Here is a 16421-nt window from a genome sequence, read left to right on the forward strand (position 1 = left end):
CCTACTGTGACCACTCAGAGCAGCAACCCTACCCAACACTCTAGGAAACTCAGGCCAACTCTCATAGGGGTCTTGAAGAGCTACAACTCACTACAAATATCTGCACATCCACTACCCCAAAACTCAAGGTCTCTGGAAAGAAAAAAACCAGGGATGTGTGTGTGGGGAGGGGGGTGGGGGAGACCGTCCTCTCTCTCTTTGACCTGGCCTACTCCCCTGTTCACAGTAAACAATGTAAATTTGCCTGTCAGAACACTGAAATTTAATAAGGCTCAGATTCCTGTGGAAAGAGGCGGACTGTGCTGTTCTGAGCATTAATGAACTCAGCTGCATCTCAATAATTACTAGAGAGCGTGTAAAAGAGGCAATGCAGGACCACTTAGGCAGGATGTAGGTGATGGCGTTACTATACATAAAAATGGTATTTATCAAGACGTTAAAATCGTGCAGAGGGCCATCTTAAAGGTCTAAGAAGATCTAGTCTAAACAAGGCAGCTTATGTATCTTTTAAGGGCTTCAGGTCATATGTAAAGTGAGGCATTTAGAGGAAATATCTAGTTTCACAGCTATGGCTATGACCTCTACAGCTCCCTCTACCCTACATTTACATAAAGCCACCACTTCCGCTAAATGCTCCCCAAGCAGCACCTGCATTACACCTGTCTTACAGCTAACAATTCTGTGAAGAGACACTCTTACTTTTGCTTAGCAGAATCGATACATAAACACACACATATGCATATTATATATATTTATACACTTAGACAGCACTCAATACCTTCTTTACTTGAGGATTTGTAAAGGTACTAAAATCAGTGACTATTCCTTCCTTCCTTAATCACCACATGGGTGATTATAATTTAGTAAAAAGTAGATGGTAATAGCCATACCCTAACACTCAGTATCTATTGGAGGATTTCTGTTGCTAGACACAATTCTTTGCACTTTACACCTATTAACTCCCTGAATGCTCACATGGACCCTAAGAATGGGGCATGTCACTATACCTGTTCCGCAGGCGAGGAAACAAGCAGAGACGAGTTCAGTAACTTGCCCCAGGTACAAAGCTCCTGTGTGGCAGAGCCAGGCTCACACAGCCTGCGAGCTTACACTCACACCATCCCCGCCTCTGCATGCATGCACTGAGGCGCACAGAGTGGCAATGGAGTCCCTGGCCTTCCCCTCTCTTTCCACCTCCAGCCTCACCCAGAGCTAGGGACCTTGTGTACATGCAAATGGAAAGACAGGGCGCATCCACCCTCTATCTACCTCACTATCACTCCTATGCAGACGACCAGCCCCTGGCCACTCCCCTAGTGCAAGGAGCCTGCACATCCCTGGCCATTCCCCTGGTGTAAGGGACCTCACACCCCAGGCCACTCCCCTGGTGCAAGGACCTGCACATCCCTGGCCATTCCCCTGGTGCAAGGGACCTCACACCCCGGGCCATTCCCCTGGTGTACGGGACCGGCACACTGGTGGTGTGGCCTACACTCCGGTGGATGGACCAGGGGAAAGACCTGCGTGGAATCAGACTGTTCACTAATTAAAGCAGGAAATTCTGAAGCCCAGGCCTGTTGTACAGAAGGAGAAACAGGGCACCAATTTCTGGGTAAGCAGCCCCTTGACCCCATGGCCTCTGACCTGTGGGGCCTGAGGACCCGAGGACCCAGGCAGAAGAAAGACCACTAAAGCAGAGGCCCAGGGCAGGAACCTCCGGTCCAAGAGTCAGGGCAGCACTGCTCTGTGATCGTCTTACTCTCACATGACAAATATGGTGACAATCTCCACTCAACTGACTACCTGCTGGGAGTGCTGCTCTAAATATATACTGAGGACCCTGGCTGGGTAGCTCAGTTGGTTAGAGTGTTGTCCCAATACACCAAGGTTGTGGGATCAACCTCAGAGCCACATACAAGCAACCAATGAACGCTCACTCACTCTCCCCCTTCCTCTCTCTCTCTCTCTCAAATCAATAAATGAAATTTTAAAAATTTAAATACCTACTGATGTAAGGTTTGAATTTGAATTTAGTCAAATTTGAATTTATTTTAATAATATTGATATTCTATTACCAGTACTTCAAAAACTGGATGTTAAGTCACCACCAAAAAACAAAAATCAGTAAAATATACAGAATTAATATTATACACCCCATTAGAAAAAGAACGAGTAAGATGGGGGAACACACAGGCAGGCATCGTTTGAGAGTACCAGGACTGCACTTGCTTTATGAAAGCCAACCCTTCAGACGGTGGGTGCTGCTCTGATCAAGGGCTCACCTTGAGAATGTCTGCAACGGCACTTTCCGTAGCTTAGAAAACCAGACGCATTCATCACGAAAAGAGGGCTGTGGGGTCTAGAATGAGTCCCCACAATGTGCCTCAGTGGCATGCAGACTGTTTTGAGCTAAAGGCAACGGTAGCTGCAGGCTCTCGAGAAACCTTGCCCCTGCCTCACTGCCTGGAAGAATTTTATCAGAGGCCTTGCCCAGGAGGGATGAGCAGAGACAACCTCTTCTGACTACCTACAGGGCAGGACAATCTTCTGCTTATTAAAGGTCTGCTCTTCTTATCACCTGCCATGTCCTATGTACCTATGTTCCCTTTCTATCTCGGAACCTCTCCTGCATGCGGGGTCTCTGGCTCTCTCATGTATGTGGGGTTCCCATACACATGTATGTATTAAATTTGATTCTTTTCTCTTGCTAATCTGTCTCCTATCTATTTGATGATTAGACCAGCCTTGAGGATAGAGAGAAGTTTGTTCCTCCCCCACAGGTCATATCTGGAGCTTCCATATGACAACTACAAGCTTAGCAAACACATCAGAGATGGAGACCAAAGTTCAGCCAGTTCATGTTAAGGCCAAATATCAAAAACTACCATTCTACATATCACTGTCATCAGGGAAAAATCTATCTTTAGAGATTGCTGGATTCATTAAACTACCACTTTAAAGTACGTTATCTCCTATTATCAAAGAAAACTATTCACCTGGAAAAGAAAACACTAATGGCAACTCACCCACTGTGAGGACAGCTTCCGACTGCGTGGAGCCATGTTCATTCGTGGCTTCGCAGGTGTACTTCCCAGCATGCTCCTGAGCGACGGCCTGGATGTACAGTGAGCTGGAGCCACCTCGGGACATGACGAAGTAGACAGGCTCTGCGTCAAAGCCCCCAGGTCTTAGCAAGTGCGACTTTCGGGATTTCGATCTAAGGACTTGAGACGGGTGGCTGGTTATCAATCCATGCCTGTCATACCAGCGCATGACTGGAACTGGCACTCCGGTGGCATTACAGGACAAAGTCACAAAGTCTCCAGCTGCCACCTTTGTACTTGCTGGGGCTGTAATTATTACTGGCTTGAGTCCACTGTCTGTTAAGAAAGTCATTCACATACAAAAAATTAAGAACATTATAGTATCACAGTGCAAAATAATTCCATCCTATTGTGTAAAAGTTCCCAATGTCGTGAGCAAATGGCAGTCAGAAACATCTTTTTTATACATGTTTCTAAACAGTGTTTTATATGCAGAACAGTGTGAAGAACACGATCATTCACTGAAATAGTGTTTGCAATGTCATACACAAGCAGTGATACAGTCAGGATAGTAATGATTGGAACAAAGACAATTCCCTGGTTAGTTCTCTTCTCAACCTGCACCAAATAAAGCATCAATAAAAAGTAGGATTTTTCATAGTTGTCGGGTCCCACACATTTCCTACACAGATTTCCTGTCCTTCAGAAAGAAAGGAATGTATATAATCTGCAGAGAGCTTTCCAATAGGTATCCTGTACACATGTGACCACTAAAAATATAGACTGTGTGAAGCCAAAACCTCAGACTTTAACATGAAAAAGGTGTAAAGTGGTAAAAAAAAAAAACACAAAAAAAAACCACACCATTCCTTCATGAAAATAGTCAATTTCTGGTGGTGGGAGATAGGATTAAGCAATCTATAATAATAAAAGCGTGATATGCTAATTAGACTGGACATCCTTCCAGACAACCTTCAGGACAAAGCCAGGGCTGTGAGGGAAGCCCGGGTCCCGGGTACCAGAGGGAAGCCGGTGCTGGCAGCCGGAGGAAGGCAGGACTACTCTTACACAAATTTCCTGTGTCGGGCTTCTAGTCTGATTATAAAAAGCCTGTGAACCCTGACCAGGTGGCTCAGTTGGTTAGAGCATCCTCCTATACACCAAAAGGTTGCAGGTTCTATCCCTGGTCAGGGAAGTGTGGGAGGCAACTGCTTAATGTTTCTTTCTCACATCAATCTTTCCCTTTATCTTTTACTCTCTCCCTTCTTCTCTCTAAAAAAAAAAAAATCAATGAAAACATATCCTGGGATGAGGATTTTAAAAACAAAAGCTTGGGAGAAAACGCTGTTCTGAATACAAGTTGATAAACATACTTTCTACCATATCATGAACATTTTTGTTTCTAAAAGTGGCACCAACTCTTTGCTTTTGGTCCCCAGTATTCTCAGGACTATTTTTTTTTCTTTTTTAAAATATATTTTTATTGATTTCAGAGAGGAAGGGAGAGAGAGATAGAAACATCAATGATGAGAGAGAATCATTGATCAGCTGCCTCCTGCACAACCCCACTAGGGATCGAGCCAGCAACCCGGGCATGTGCCCTTGATCAGAATTGAACCCGGACCCTTCAGTCCGCAGGCCAACACTCTATCCACTGAGCCAAATCAGTTAGGGCCTTGGGACTATTTTTAAGTACGCCTACAATGGAATACTGGTGACAAATGACATTTTCTCCAGCATATCTTTCTCTTTCTCTAGTCCAACTCCCTGCATCTGAGAAGCCAATCAACATTTGCCACTGTCAGATCTCTGACTCTGGTACTATCAGATCTCTGAATCTCGTATGTGTTAAATGCTACATCTCACTAGTCATAACCTGCATTTTCCTGAGCACTAATGACGCTGAATATCTTTTCACATGTTTATGTGTCACATATTTTTCCTTAGTGAAATGTCTTTTGTCCATTCTTCTACTGGATCATTTATCTTTTTTGCAATGGTTCAGATTTCTCTGCATATACCACATACTGTTCTTTTGTTAGTTACTATGTTACTAGTATCTTCTCCCAGCTTCTTTTCATTTTTCATGGTATCTTTTAATGACTAGGACATTTTAATTTCAATAGTCATCAATCTTTTTTAAAATGAGCCTAAAATATCTTGTTAAAAAGTTTTACTGAGATCATATAGATATTCTTCTACGATTTCTTCAAAAACTTTGCCATTTTGCCTTTCTACTAGTGTATAGATCTTTAACCCACTGGGAATTTCTTTGGATACAAGATGAGTTAGAGATTTACTTCCTTCTTTTTCTCCACTTGGACAGCCAATTATTTCACATCAAAACTTGACCTGGAGGTCCTCCCCGCCCCCGGGTGCTCTGCAAAGCCACCTAAGTCAAGTCCTTAGTGCAAGTGTCTTTTTGAAGATCTCTGCCTCGTTCCAAGAGTCTATTTTTCTGTTCCTGCATCAATACAACTGTCTTAATTGCTCCAGATTTTGGAATATGTTCTAAAATCTGGTGAGGCAAGGACCCCACATTTTTTTCTTTTTTAAGAATGCCTTATCTATTCTTGGGCCTTTGATCATCCATATAAATTTTAGGATCAGCTTGTCAAAGCCCTCAAAATATTCTGTTAGAATTTTAATTGAAATCGCAAGAATCTACCGAAAGACCTTGGAAAGATCTGTTGAAAAATATTTTTTTAAAAAATTGTTAATGAGCTGATTAAATAAGGCTGCTTCATGGACATGCCTATCTGCAACTAGGAAGGACCAGGGAACATGGAGCAGCTCTGTGATGGTGACGGGATCATTCCTTTTAGTTAAATTTCAACCATAATAAAAGCTCGTCTGAAAAATAGAATTTCCTATAATTAATCACATGACTAAACACTACCTTTTTGAATGTCAAGTCTCCCAGTAGACTGCATAAATCCAATCCCATTATCCGCGACACACTGATACAGGCCAGAGTCTTCCATGGTAACACCACTGATTTTCAATCCATTTTCTGCAGTTAGATGTCGTGGGGAAGGAGGAATGGGCTGTGCATTATGAAACCAGGTACGGTTGGGGGATGGGTTCCCACGAACCTCACAGGTAAATTGCACTGTGGCGCCCAGAGACACAGTCTGATCCTGCAGTCCTTTAGAAATGGAAGCATGTTCTGAAAACAAAACATAAATTATCACACGAGTCAGATAAAATCTTCCCTACCAATAACTAGTTAAAACCAAACTGGATTGTTTATTCACATTCTCCCATCTGCTGTGGTCAAGAAAAAAATTAGAAATGTATTTTAACTTTCCTTTCATAGGGTAAACCATATGTTACTAATATGTTATAATCTCTTTTTATAGCTCTCTCCACCCACTTAACTCCCTCAACACACACACATATACACATAAAGTTTCTAATTTGGGGCTTCTCTTAGCATTAGTTTCAGGTGATTTGTTTGAAATAAAGTAATAGTTTCCCTAGATTTCAAACAAGAGCCAAAACAGAAAAACTCTTATTCAGAAGTTAAATTATTTTTATAGCCAATTCTTAGGTGTATACTGGCCAAAAAACTTCCTTTAATATCCATCAAGTGAGTTTTTACCTAAACAAAGTAAATCATGCGCTGACATTTGTAATATATGCCCAAATTAAATGATTAGGCATATTAATCTAGTCCTAACGATCATTAAATCTTAAAGCCCATTCGCCTACACTTACATTAATTCCAGTGTAACCTACATCAGGCCACTGTTGCAATTACACTCGCACAGATTTACAAAACCTGTATTAAGTATGAAACCATTTACCATCTATTTTTTCTGGTTTTCATGAAAACCTGCTTTTATAAAGGAAAACCTTTCTGCTACTACACATGACAGAGAGACAGGTAGCTGAGAGAAAGGAACAGCTTTGAGATAAAGAGTAGATATAGAAATGTAGATGAAACTAATGCTAATTCTATGAGCCAGATACAGTGAAAGCATTGCAAAAGGGAAAATGAATGAAATAGATTCCTTTTTGAGATGATATTTTCCAGTCAGTTCTCTGCCTTACTTACTATTACGGGACAGTACACCTGATAGTAGCCCAGAATATTCCATCCTGCTGAATTCCAGTCTCGTTCCTCCATGTCATTAAGAAAAACAAGCTCTGTGCTATGTAACCGGGCTGGGATGAGGTTCCTAAGAACGTCCAGGTGAAATGTCCTGCGACACCCAGAAATACTCCCTAATTCAGGAGTCCATTAGGAAAATGAAGCTTGTTCTGTCTACTGGTGTAGCTGTTTCCTGATAGGCCTCGTTTCATTTATAGTTCATGAATAGATCTTCCATTCAAACATCAGTTAGATCAGGAAAATAGCTTGACTTGAAAAAAGTGCACTAAGTAGCGTCTTACCAAGTACATTAACCATGTAAGTCACGTGCTTGACGTCTCCAGACTTGCTTCCCACCATACAGGAATAGTTTCCAGCATCCACTGGGTCAATGCTATCTGTGGCAAGATGAGAATACAACCTCCTCCAATTGCTTCCCGCCACCGCGTCCTGACCGTCCTTCAGCCAGTGCACTTGAGGAGTTGGGACCCCACTCACCACACACTCCAGGGTTATAGGACTATGAGAAAGCACAGATAATGCCTGTGAAAGGCGGGGGTGAAGAATGTGAAAATCATCTGAAGAAGAGCCTGGAAAAAAGAGAAAACAAAAAATTATCACGTCCGTCTCTTCCTTAGCAGTTCTGTGAGCTTTCCCACCTTCCCATTTATTCTTCTTTACACCACAAGGTCCTATCTGGTAGCTAAATCATTTGTAGTTGAGAATTAAAATGAAGAGAGTTTGTGATCCTCTCGGGCTACTTCTGAATTATCAGTTTAGAAACGAAGGACAGGAACCACTACTTCACTAAGCTTTGGCTATTGGTGCTACCTCAACTGAAACACCTTATTGTAAAAATTAGGCATGAAAGCTAAAAATCAGGCAGGAAAAAGGACATATACCTATTTTTCATAATTCACAGCCACAAACTTGATCACCACTAATATCAAGTTATATTTTCTCTATAATTCATTTTTATTTGAGCAAAGGGCAAAGTTCTCTACATGTATTGCACTCTGTCATCTTAATCAAAATTCTCCTCTAATAATCATTAAAACATGTTCAATACTATTCTATTATACATTTATGTATTTAACTTTTTATAAGATTTCCTTATGGTAAACAAACACGATCTGAAAGAAAAATGAACTCTCATTTCCCAATGAGGAATGCTCCCGAGGACTCTTCCTCATTACCGATATTCTCCCAAATACTTACGACTCACAAGGAGCTTTTGGCCAATGGGTTCGACTTTTAATTCATGTGTGACAGGATTAAAAGCTGCACATTTATATGATCCCTTGTCCTCTACGGATATGTTCAAAATCTGAAGATTTCCTGATGGAAGGATTAAGTAATTCTCTGAGGAAGGAAAGGAATGCAGTTAGGCCTCTCTCTTTACAAAGGATACCAGTGAAAACGAATCAATTTTGATAGTTCTGCTTTAAATTTAGACAGAAGACTACAGCAAATACACAACTGAGGAGAATTCATGAATGAAGGAACGGAAAGTAAAGGCAGAAAAGAAAAGGTCAGGAGTACTAGGGTAACAGAATCAAGCCCATTGGAAACACTGGACAACAGATCACTGGTTGGGAACACAGGCAGGAGAAGCAGTTAGACAAAGACTCAGTGACCAGCTACACCGCCACCCTGGGCAAACCTGCCCCTGTAGCACTGATCACCGGTGTTCAGTCATGGCTATTCAGTCCTTGTTTTTCTCAACGAACAGGTATTGAGTGCCTATTTCCTGCCAACGATGGCCCAGGCACAAGTGACAGAGCAACGAAGAAAGAGGACAAAGGTCCAAACTCATGCAGCTGACAGTCCAGTGCTGAGTGGAGGCGGCAGATAACCAACCAGCAAACAAAAACATGGAGGACACAAGGCTCTGGGGGAAATGAAGCTGAATAGAGAGGACAGAGCAGCAGGGCGTACAACTTGAGAAAGGGCCCAGGGGCGGTCTGTCTGGGCAGAGACCTGAAGGAGTGGAGAGGGTGAGCACAGGGAGAGCAGACTGTCATCATTTCTGTCAGGTAACCATTTCTTCTAGTTTCCTCCCTTGACTTCTGAGAACACGTATGCAATGCATTTTTTGTGCCCACGATCCCCAGCACGCAGAGCTTAATAGCAGGTTCTTTAATGAACATTTGACCTCTGGGTGCCACTGGCTTTTCATGAAAACTCTCACCTGTAGAGTGCCTCAGCCACTTCCCGCGGATTTTATAGCGCACCTCGGCTTTGGGGTTGCTATCTGGTACCTTGCAGCCAATGAGACCAGCACTTTTTTCTTCTGCTGTAATTACATGCTTTGTGGATGAGTCAAAATCACCAAGAACTAAAATAAATAAATACACAGAATAAATAAATGTAAATGTGAACTCTCTTTCCCAAAGGAAACTTAAAAACTAAAAACAGCATCTGCAGCATGGCTGATGGTGGCAGCGAACCCCAGGTCACAGGGTAGCAAGCTCTTTTTACCCCACAGAGCAGTTGGGGTAGAGGTGCATGGTTGAGGCGGGAGCTAAGCCATGGCACCCTTTCCAAAGACATCGAGAAAAGCAAACCGCTCTTAAAACATCAGGGAGGATTATAAAGCATAACTGTTCCCATTTTGTCAAGGTAGACCCTTCTCAATCCAGTCCCTCATCAAAAACTGACTGCCCCCTGCCCAGCCAGCGTAGCTCACTGATTGAGTATCGATCCCTGGTCAGGACACATACCCGGGTTGAGGGCTTGATCCCCAGTAGGGGGCGTGCAGGAGGCAGCCCATCAATGATTCTCCCTCATCACTGATGTGTTTTGTTTTCTCTCTCTCTCTCTCTCCCTTTCCCTTTCTCTCTGAAATCAATAAAAATATATTAAAAAGAAAACAAAACTGACTTTCCCTATGCATCACTATTCTGTTTGCAGCTACTCATACTCAATGAAATGGTTTATGAGGAACCTAGGACGTGGAAAAACAACGCTGCATGTCATGTGGATTATCTGCATATGCCGGCTGGGTCTCAGGCCCTCTCCTTGTAAGTTACCACTGACCCAGCCTGCAGGGAAGCCTGTCACCTCCAGTGCTGAGCGCAGTCGGCAGCCTGCCACTCGCCTGCTCTCAGTTGTGCGTCCTGGAGCGATCCACGGGTCACAGCTCTACACAAACATTTGCTCTTCTCAGTTATGACAAACTCACTACTCCTGGGGAATCCACATTTGCTCTGTAAATAGGGGTGCCCTTGCAGAGATGGTTTCCCTTGCTGGAAGCCATCGCCGTTTGAAAGGCAGATGGCTCAAACTTACTAAGAAAACTGCGAAGTCCAGATTTTCCCTAAGTTCAACACTCAACATTCCTTTCTTTACAGTCAGTTATTATTTTCCTGTTTCTTTAGCCTGGTTTCAATTAAATAAATTAAAATCACTCAGTGATCAGGCAAAAATAAAACAATTAGATGTGAAAGAATGATAAAGAACTGCATAAAATAACCGAGTATCAAAGTAGACAATAGGTTTTTTGTTGTTGCTCAGATTAAGGACTTTTAAATATCAAGAAATTCAGAATCCACTTTAGAAAACTGTCCTATCTATGTACAAATCCACTTCCATACCCTTGTTACAGATGAAGACAACTAGGCTAGGCTCACAGAAGTTCAAATGCATTTCCCCCACGTTAAACACAGCAAGCGTCAAGACAGGAATGAGAACTCGTGTGTGTCCTCCTCCAAAACCCATGTAAAACAGGGACAAAATCAAACTCACCTGCAATGGATACTGTTGCAGGGCCGCTCACAACTGCACCGACGCTATTGTTGGCAATGCATTGGTAGTAACCCGAAAGGGAGGGGTTGAGAGAGAGAATAGTCAAAGTGCCCTGATGAATCTTGATCTGCTCCAAGTTTCTGTCCAATCTTTTTCCATTATGCAACCACGTGATACGAGCGGTCACAGGTTTAGCAGAGCAATGTAGAACTACAGGTCCACCAGGTTTCTGGACAGCAGACAGTGGCTCAGAAATAAAATAAGGTGCCAGGTCTATAAAAGAACATTCCCCGTGTGCAAAGGAAGGGGAGAATGGGAAAGAAAGTACATTAAAGACGTTTCCTCTCAGTCCACCTTGCTTTATCTATATATGTTATGGTTCTTAATGCTTGTAAACGTTTCAGGAAGTCTTAACAGCCCATTTTTGGAAGAAGTAAAGGCAACATGTTAACCTACAACTTAACAATCAGGGTACAATAGATAAGAATCCTTAAGCTATAAATGAGAAATGGCAAGTTGCTCATTTAAGGAAGTAGCTTTTAAGAAATGAAAGTTGACTGTCTGAAAAAGTGGCGATGACTTTCAAACTAAAAAGAAATCTCTACCATGTGACCAACAGGGTTCGACTTTTAAGAGCAAGTTATTTTATAACTAAGGCTACAGTACTGCTTACCACTTCCCTTCAATATAAAATAATGTTCAACTTTTAAGGAAGCGCAAGTAGAAAGTTAGGAAACCACAATGGACTACAAAGTCTATCCTTTTTTTTTTTTTTTTTTTTGGATAGAAGGCTCAATAGGGCATCAACCTTACTATTTTTATTTGGTTTTGGAATAGTTTCACTTGTTATGTCTATTCTCCCAGAACTTGGGGGGAGAGAAGGTGTTCACACACTTAAGTATCAAAACAGAGCTCTCTCTTCTATCCTCCCCCCCCCCCAAAAAAAAAGAGGGCAGAGGGCAGGAATGCTATTACTCTGGCAGAATAAAATACTTTAAAAAAAACCCACAGCAATATATTATTGAATCTATTTTTACAGGATATTTTATCAGAAATGAAGATTAAGTGGCTCTCTGCTAAATCTGAAGTTGTTGTTTAGCAAAAAAAAAAAAAAAAAAAAAAAGGTAATAAAATCATTAATTCAATTTTCCCTTACTAAATCTAATATAGTTGTACAGTGTATTTAACAGAGGAAAAGAAATATTATTTAATGAGTAAACATCAATGTATATCATAATACATCTTTACACAAATCTAAAGTAAAAAGAAATGCCTGTGGGCCATTGTTAGGCTTAGGCTTACTATACACACTTAATAACAAACACATTTAAGCTTTTCAGTAACACACAGAGTTAGGTAACAAATTAGACAAGGTCATGAGAGCTGGGTTTTTAACCAAATTCTCTTACTCCAAATTGAATACTATTACATGCTGATGCTAAAATTTCTTTTTGGTGGTATGTAGTCAGCATTTTATTCCTGTTATAATTTCCAAATTCAGAAATTTGAAACATATCTTTTTACTGAAAAAGGCACAATTGCAAAATATTTATTTTTAAGGCAATAAAAGGCATAAATTACAAGGACAATGATGGGAAGGCCTGCTAATGCCCAAGAAGCACTACTAAAAGATTCTTAAATTGCAAAGTTAATCAAAGTTTTAAAATTTGGTCAAACAAATTTTATAAATGTCTTTAGAATCCATCACCACCAGCAAAATACTGAAGTCAAGGTTGTTGTTTTAAGATTAAGAAGAGGAGACGCTTCGGTTAAAACACTACGGTTCTTCTATTCTTACCTGAACTCACAGAGGAGCACAGAAAGGAAAGAGTGACATACAGCAGTGTCTGTAGGGGTCCAGGATCCGGATGCATAGCGCCAGGTTATGGACACGGCAGGACAGGTTTCCAGAGCAAAATCCAGGCCTTGGCTCACTGAAACACATTCAAAGAAAAGAAAATCTAAACCACAAAAAGAGTTGGCCTCATTGATCCGAGTCGTCAATAGAGTTGTGAGCATGATTCATATCTTCACAACTGACAAGCTAATCCCTGGGTTCTAGATTACAGTTAGAAGGTTTGCTCATTCTTCCAAAGTATTGGGAATACCTCTTATTATGCAGAATCCATCATTCCAAATGAACACATTCACCGCCTGTAGTGAGTTTGTTTTATGTCTCACACACATCTACAACTCAACACAATCAAAACGCATGCCTCCTCTACTGTCCTTAAAAGCAGAAATAACAACCAACAAAATAATAGCAAACATTGATATAGTGCTTAGTATGTGTCAGACACCATTTCAGTGCTTTTTGCTACATTAACTTCATCTTCACAACCACCCTATGAGATTGGAACCAGTGGTTTCTTCCCTTCTTTCACAAGGGGACTCGGGCTCATGGATTGTTCAAATTGAACACCAAGTGCAGGCCTTGGGGACGCAGTTTACTTAGCAAATGTGCAGAACATCCCAAGACCACTGTGGTGAGAGTGGATGAGCCAGGTGAAGAGCACAGGGCGAAGCTGGTCTAGATCCCATCCAGCTTTGAAAGCCATGGGATGGATTTTGGAATTGAGTGCAAAAGGAGAAAGGGAGTGAGAAGAATAAACTGCTCGTTCTAAAAAGTTCTGAGGATGTAATGAACAGCAATATACATTACATATATTATAGGAAAATACAGTAATAAATATAGTATAAATAACTCTATGCTGTCAGATGGGTACTAGACTTAATAGGGTCATCAGTTTGTAGGTGTGTGTCTAATCACTATGCTGTATACCTAAAACTAATATAATATGACATGTCAACTGTAATTAAAAAATGAATTTAAAAATGATTTTGGGATTTATTCCCAATGTGACGGCAAGCCCTTAGAGGACTTAGAGAAGGGGAATGATGGGCTCTCATTTAAACTTTAGAAAGATCACTGGCTGGTAGGGACGAGGCTGAAGTGGGCAGACATGGAAGAGGGCGACCAAGTAGAGTAATGTAATCACTCAGGAGAGAGGGAAGAACATGGTGGGTAGAACAGTGAGTCAGCTGTGGAGGTGGTGAAAAGTACGTGGATTCAGAACATATCCTAAGACAGAACCAACAGAATTTGCTGAAGGCCTGGATATAGAGTGTGAGATAAAGAGATGTGCCAAGAATAACTTAGTTGTGGTTTAACAGAATAAATAATAGCTCTCTGTTTACTGAAATGGAGAAGACCGGAGAGAGGGAGATGACAAAGAGGGGTACGGTCAACAGTGCTGTTGTAGCCCATTAGGCATCTCAGTACTACCTACCGTCAATCGACAATCACACGTAGGAGTCTGGAGCTGTGGAGAGAGTCAGAGCTGGAAATGTAGATGTTAGACCTGTAAAACCCATGGCACTGCATGAGCTCTCAAAGGAAAATGAGAGAAGAGGTGACGAGGTAGGAGCCTTGGGAGATTCCAACCGCTTAGACTGACAAGGGGAAAGAAAGGAGCAATGGGGATTGAAGAGAAGTCACCAGTGAGCCTGGGAGAAATCAAGGAGAATATTATATCCAGGGGAAAAAATGGGGAAAATAATTATTTCTAGAAGAGTCATTAACTCTCTCAATTACTCTGAGAAATAGAGTAAGTGGGATACCACCAGAAAGCCTTCATGGAAATACTGGTGATACTGACAAGAGTGGTTTCAATAAAGAAGGAACTAAAGACTGATGGTGGGTTCACAACAGAATGGGAAGAGAGGAAACGAAGAAAGCAGGCACAGAAAACTCCGTAAGAGCTTTGCGATAAACGAGCAGCAGAATAACAGGGAGAACTGATGGAGATGAATGGCAGTCAAGGGAAGGTTTGTTTTTGTGGGGGTCCTCTAATAGACAGAGGGTACAGCAATTCAGCAAAGCTAAAAATGCCTACTTCTCTATGCCAGATACTCTAAAATCTACAAGTAGCAATTTCAACTTTATCCCAATCAAGGACTATCAGTTCATGGGCTGCCTTTCCAATTTTTTCTTGCCCACCTCTTTTTACAAACGGGAGAGGATATTTTGGTACCACTCATGGGAAGAAGGGGCCATCTGTGTGAAAACATTTTTGGTTTATTTGAATTCTCACTTGGTTCAAGGGTAAGAACTGACACACCGCTGCTCAGCAGTCAAGGCAAAGTAAACATTCAAATAACTTGTTAACAGGAGCCACTTTCCTGAGAGAATGAGGACAAGGAGGAGTGTTTTCTTCCTTTTGCCAAATCTTTCCTCAACTATTTATTTATTGAAAAGTAGTAAAAAAAATTCCTGAGTCAACTTTAACCCCAGCACATGATCTACTGAGTTTTACAGCTGTCCTTTAAAATTTCACAGCTCATTATTGCTGCCTAAATATTAGCACACAGGAATACCCTTTATTGACTCTATCTTTCTATTAGGTTACTCATAACATGCTGTTTTTAATTAATTTTTTAAATTTTTCAATAACAGTTGATGTGTATTCGTTTCAGGTCTACAACATAGTAACTAGATATTATATAACTTACTACGTGATCACCCTGATAAATCTAGTACCCATCTGACACCATACATAGCTATCACAACATTACTGATTATATTCTCTATGCTGTACTTTTACATCCCCAGGACTATGCTGTAACTATCAATTTGTACTTCTTAATCCCGTCACCTTTTCACCTATTCCCCCAGCCCTCTGCCATCTGGCAACTGTCAAAATGTTCTCTGTATCTCTGAATCTGTTTCTGTTCTGCTTGTTGGTTTATTTTGTTGCATAGCTTCCACATATCAGTAAAAATCACCTGGCATTTGTCTTTCTCTGTCTTATTTCACTCAGCATAAACCACCTGTGTACATCCATGTTGTTGCAGAGGCAGATTTCATTCTTTTCTATGGCTGAGTCATATTCCACTGTATAAACTCACCAAGGCCAGACACTGCTTATCTGCGGTTTTTGAACCTTTGAGAGATTCTAGGAAACCATGAGCCAAGACAGGCTGTTTGTATGGAAAAGCCAAAAGTTGGGTGGGTTCAGGCCTCTAGGAATCACCAGGGCAGCGTGAAAAATGTTTGCCAGGTTGATAGAGACTCAGATATGGTGCCTGCCTGCCGGCTTTCTGGGGAGAGGGCTCGGCAAAGTAACAACAGCCTCTGGCAGCACTTGTCGGAGAAGAAGCTAGCCCTTCAGCCCTCACCAGAAGCCAGATAATTCAGTTCTTCCCCATATGTCCCTGATGCACCTTCTGAGCTGCTATTTTAGCGCTGGAGCTCAGAGCAAGTGAGTCGGAGTAAGTCCATGCATGGGCTCTTTAAGAGGAACACTTGGGACCCCAGAAGCCCTCTATCTCACTCAGCCATAATCTCTGCTGGTCTTCAAAGCCAGAAGTTAGGGGGACCTCCCTTCCCAACACTGGAACCCTAGGCGGGGGCCCCGGTGTGGGGCTGGGACCACTGCCCGCAGGAGGACCACCACAGTCAGTGTATCCCTTCCCATTTTTAACCACCACACGTGGGTTTGGGACCAGCCCGTTCACGTCCCTGACCCTCCAAC

At 41.8% G+C, this 16421-nt stretch overlaps 1 protein-coding gene across 5 annotated transcripts in view; it reads right to left on the minus strand.

Annotated features, from left to right (window-relative positions):
- CDON (cell adhesion associated, oncogene regulated) overlaps positions 1–16421 on the minus strand; it is a 75396-nt gene that overhangs the window by 30522 nt on the left and 28453 nt on the right. For all 5 annotated transcript variants that reach the window (XM_059676690.1, XM_059676686.1, XM_059676689.1 and 2 more), the window contains 7 exons: positions 12686–12821; positions 10888–11160; positions 9332–9478; positions 8359–8502; positions 7443–7730; positions 5944–6213; positions 3027–3380 (listed from right to left, as the gene is read on the minus strand). In XM_059676690.1, the coding sequence (XP_059532673.1) occupies positions 3027–3380; positions 5944–6213; positions 7443–7730; positions 8359–8502; positions 9332–9478; positions 10888–11160; positions 12686–12761 (1552 nt within the window). In that variant the 5' untranslated portion in view covers positions 12762–12821. The remainder of the gene's footprint in view (positions 1–3026; positions 3381–5943; positions 6214–7442; positions 7731–8358; positions 8503–9331; positions 9479–10887; positions 11161–12685; positions 12822–16421) is intronic.

Source organism: Myotis daubentonii, chromosome 19, assembly GCF_963259705.1.
Source record: "Myotis daubentonii chromosome 19, mMyoDau2.1, whole genome shotgun sequence".
In the NCBI taxonomy this organism is placed as follows: Eukaryota; Metazoa; Chordata; class Mammalia; order Chiroptera; family Vespertilionidae; genus Myotis; species Myotis daubentonii.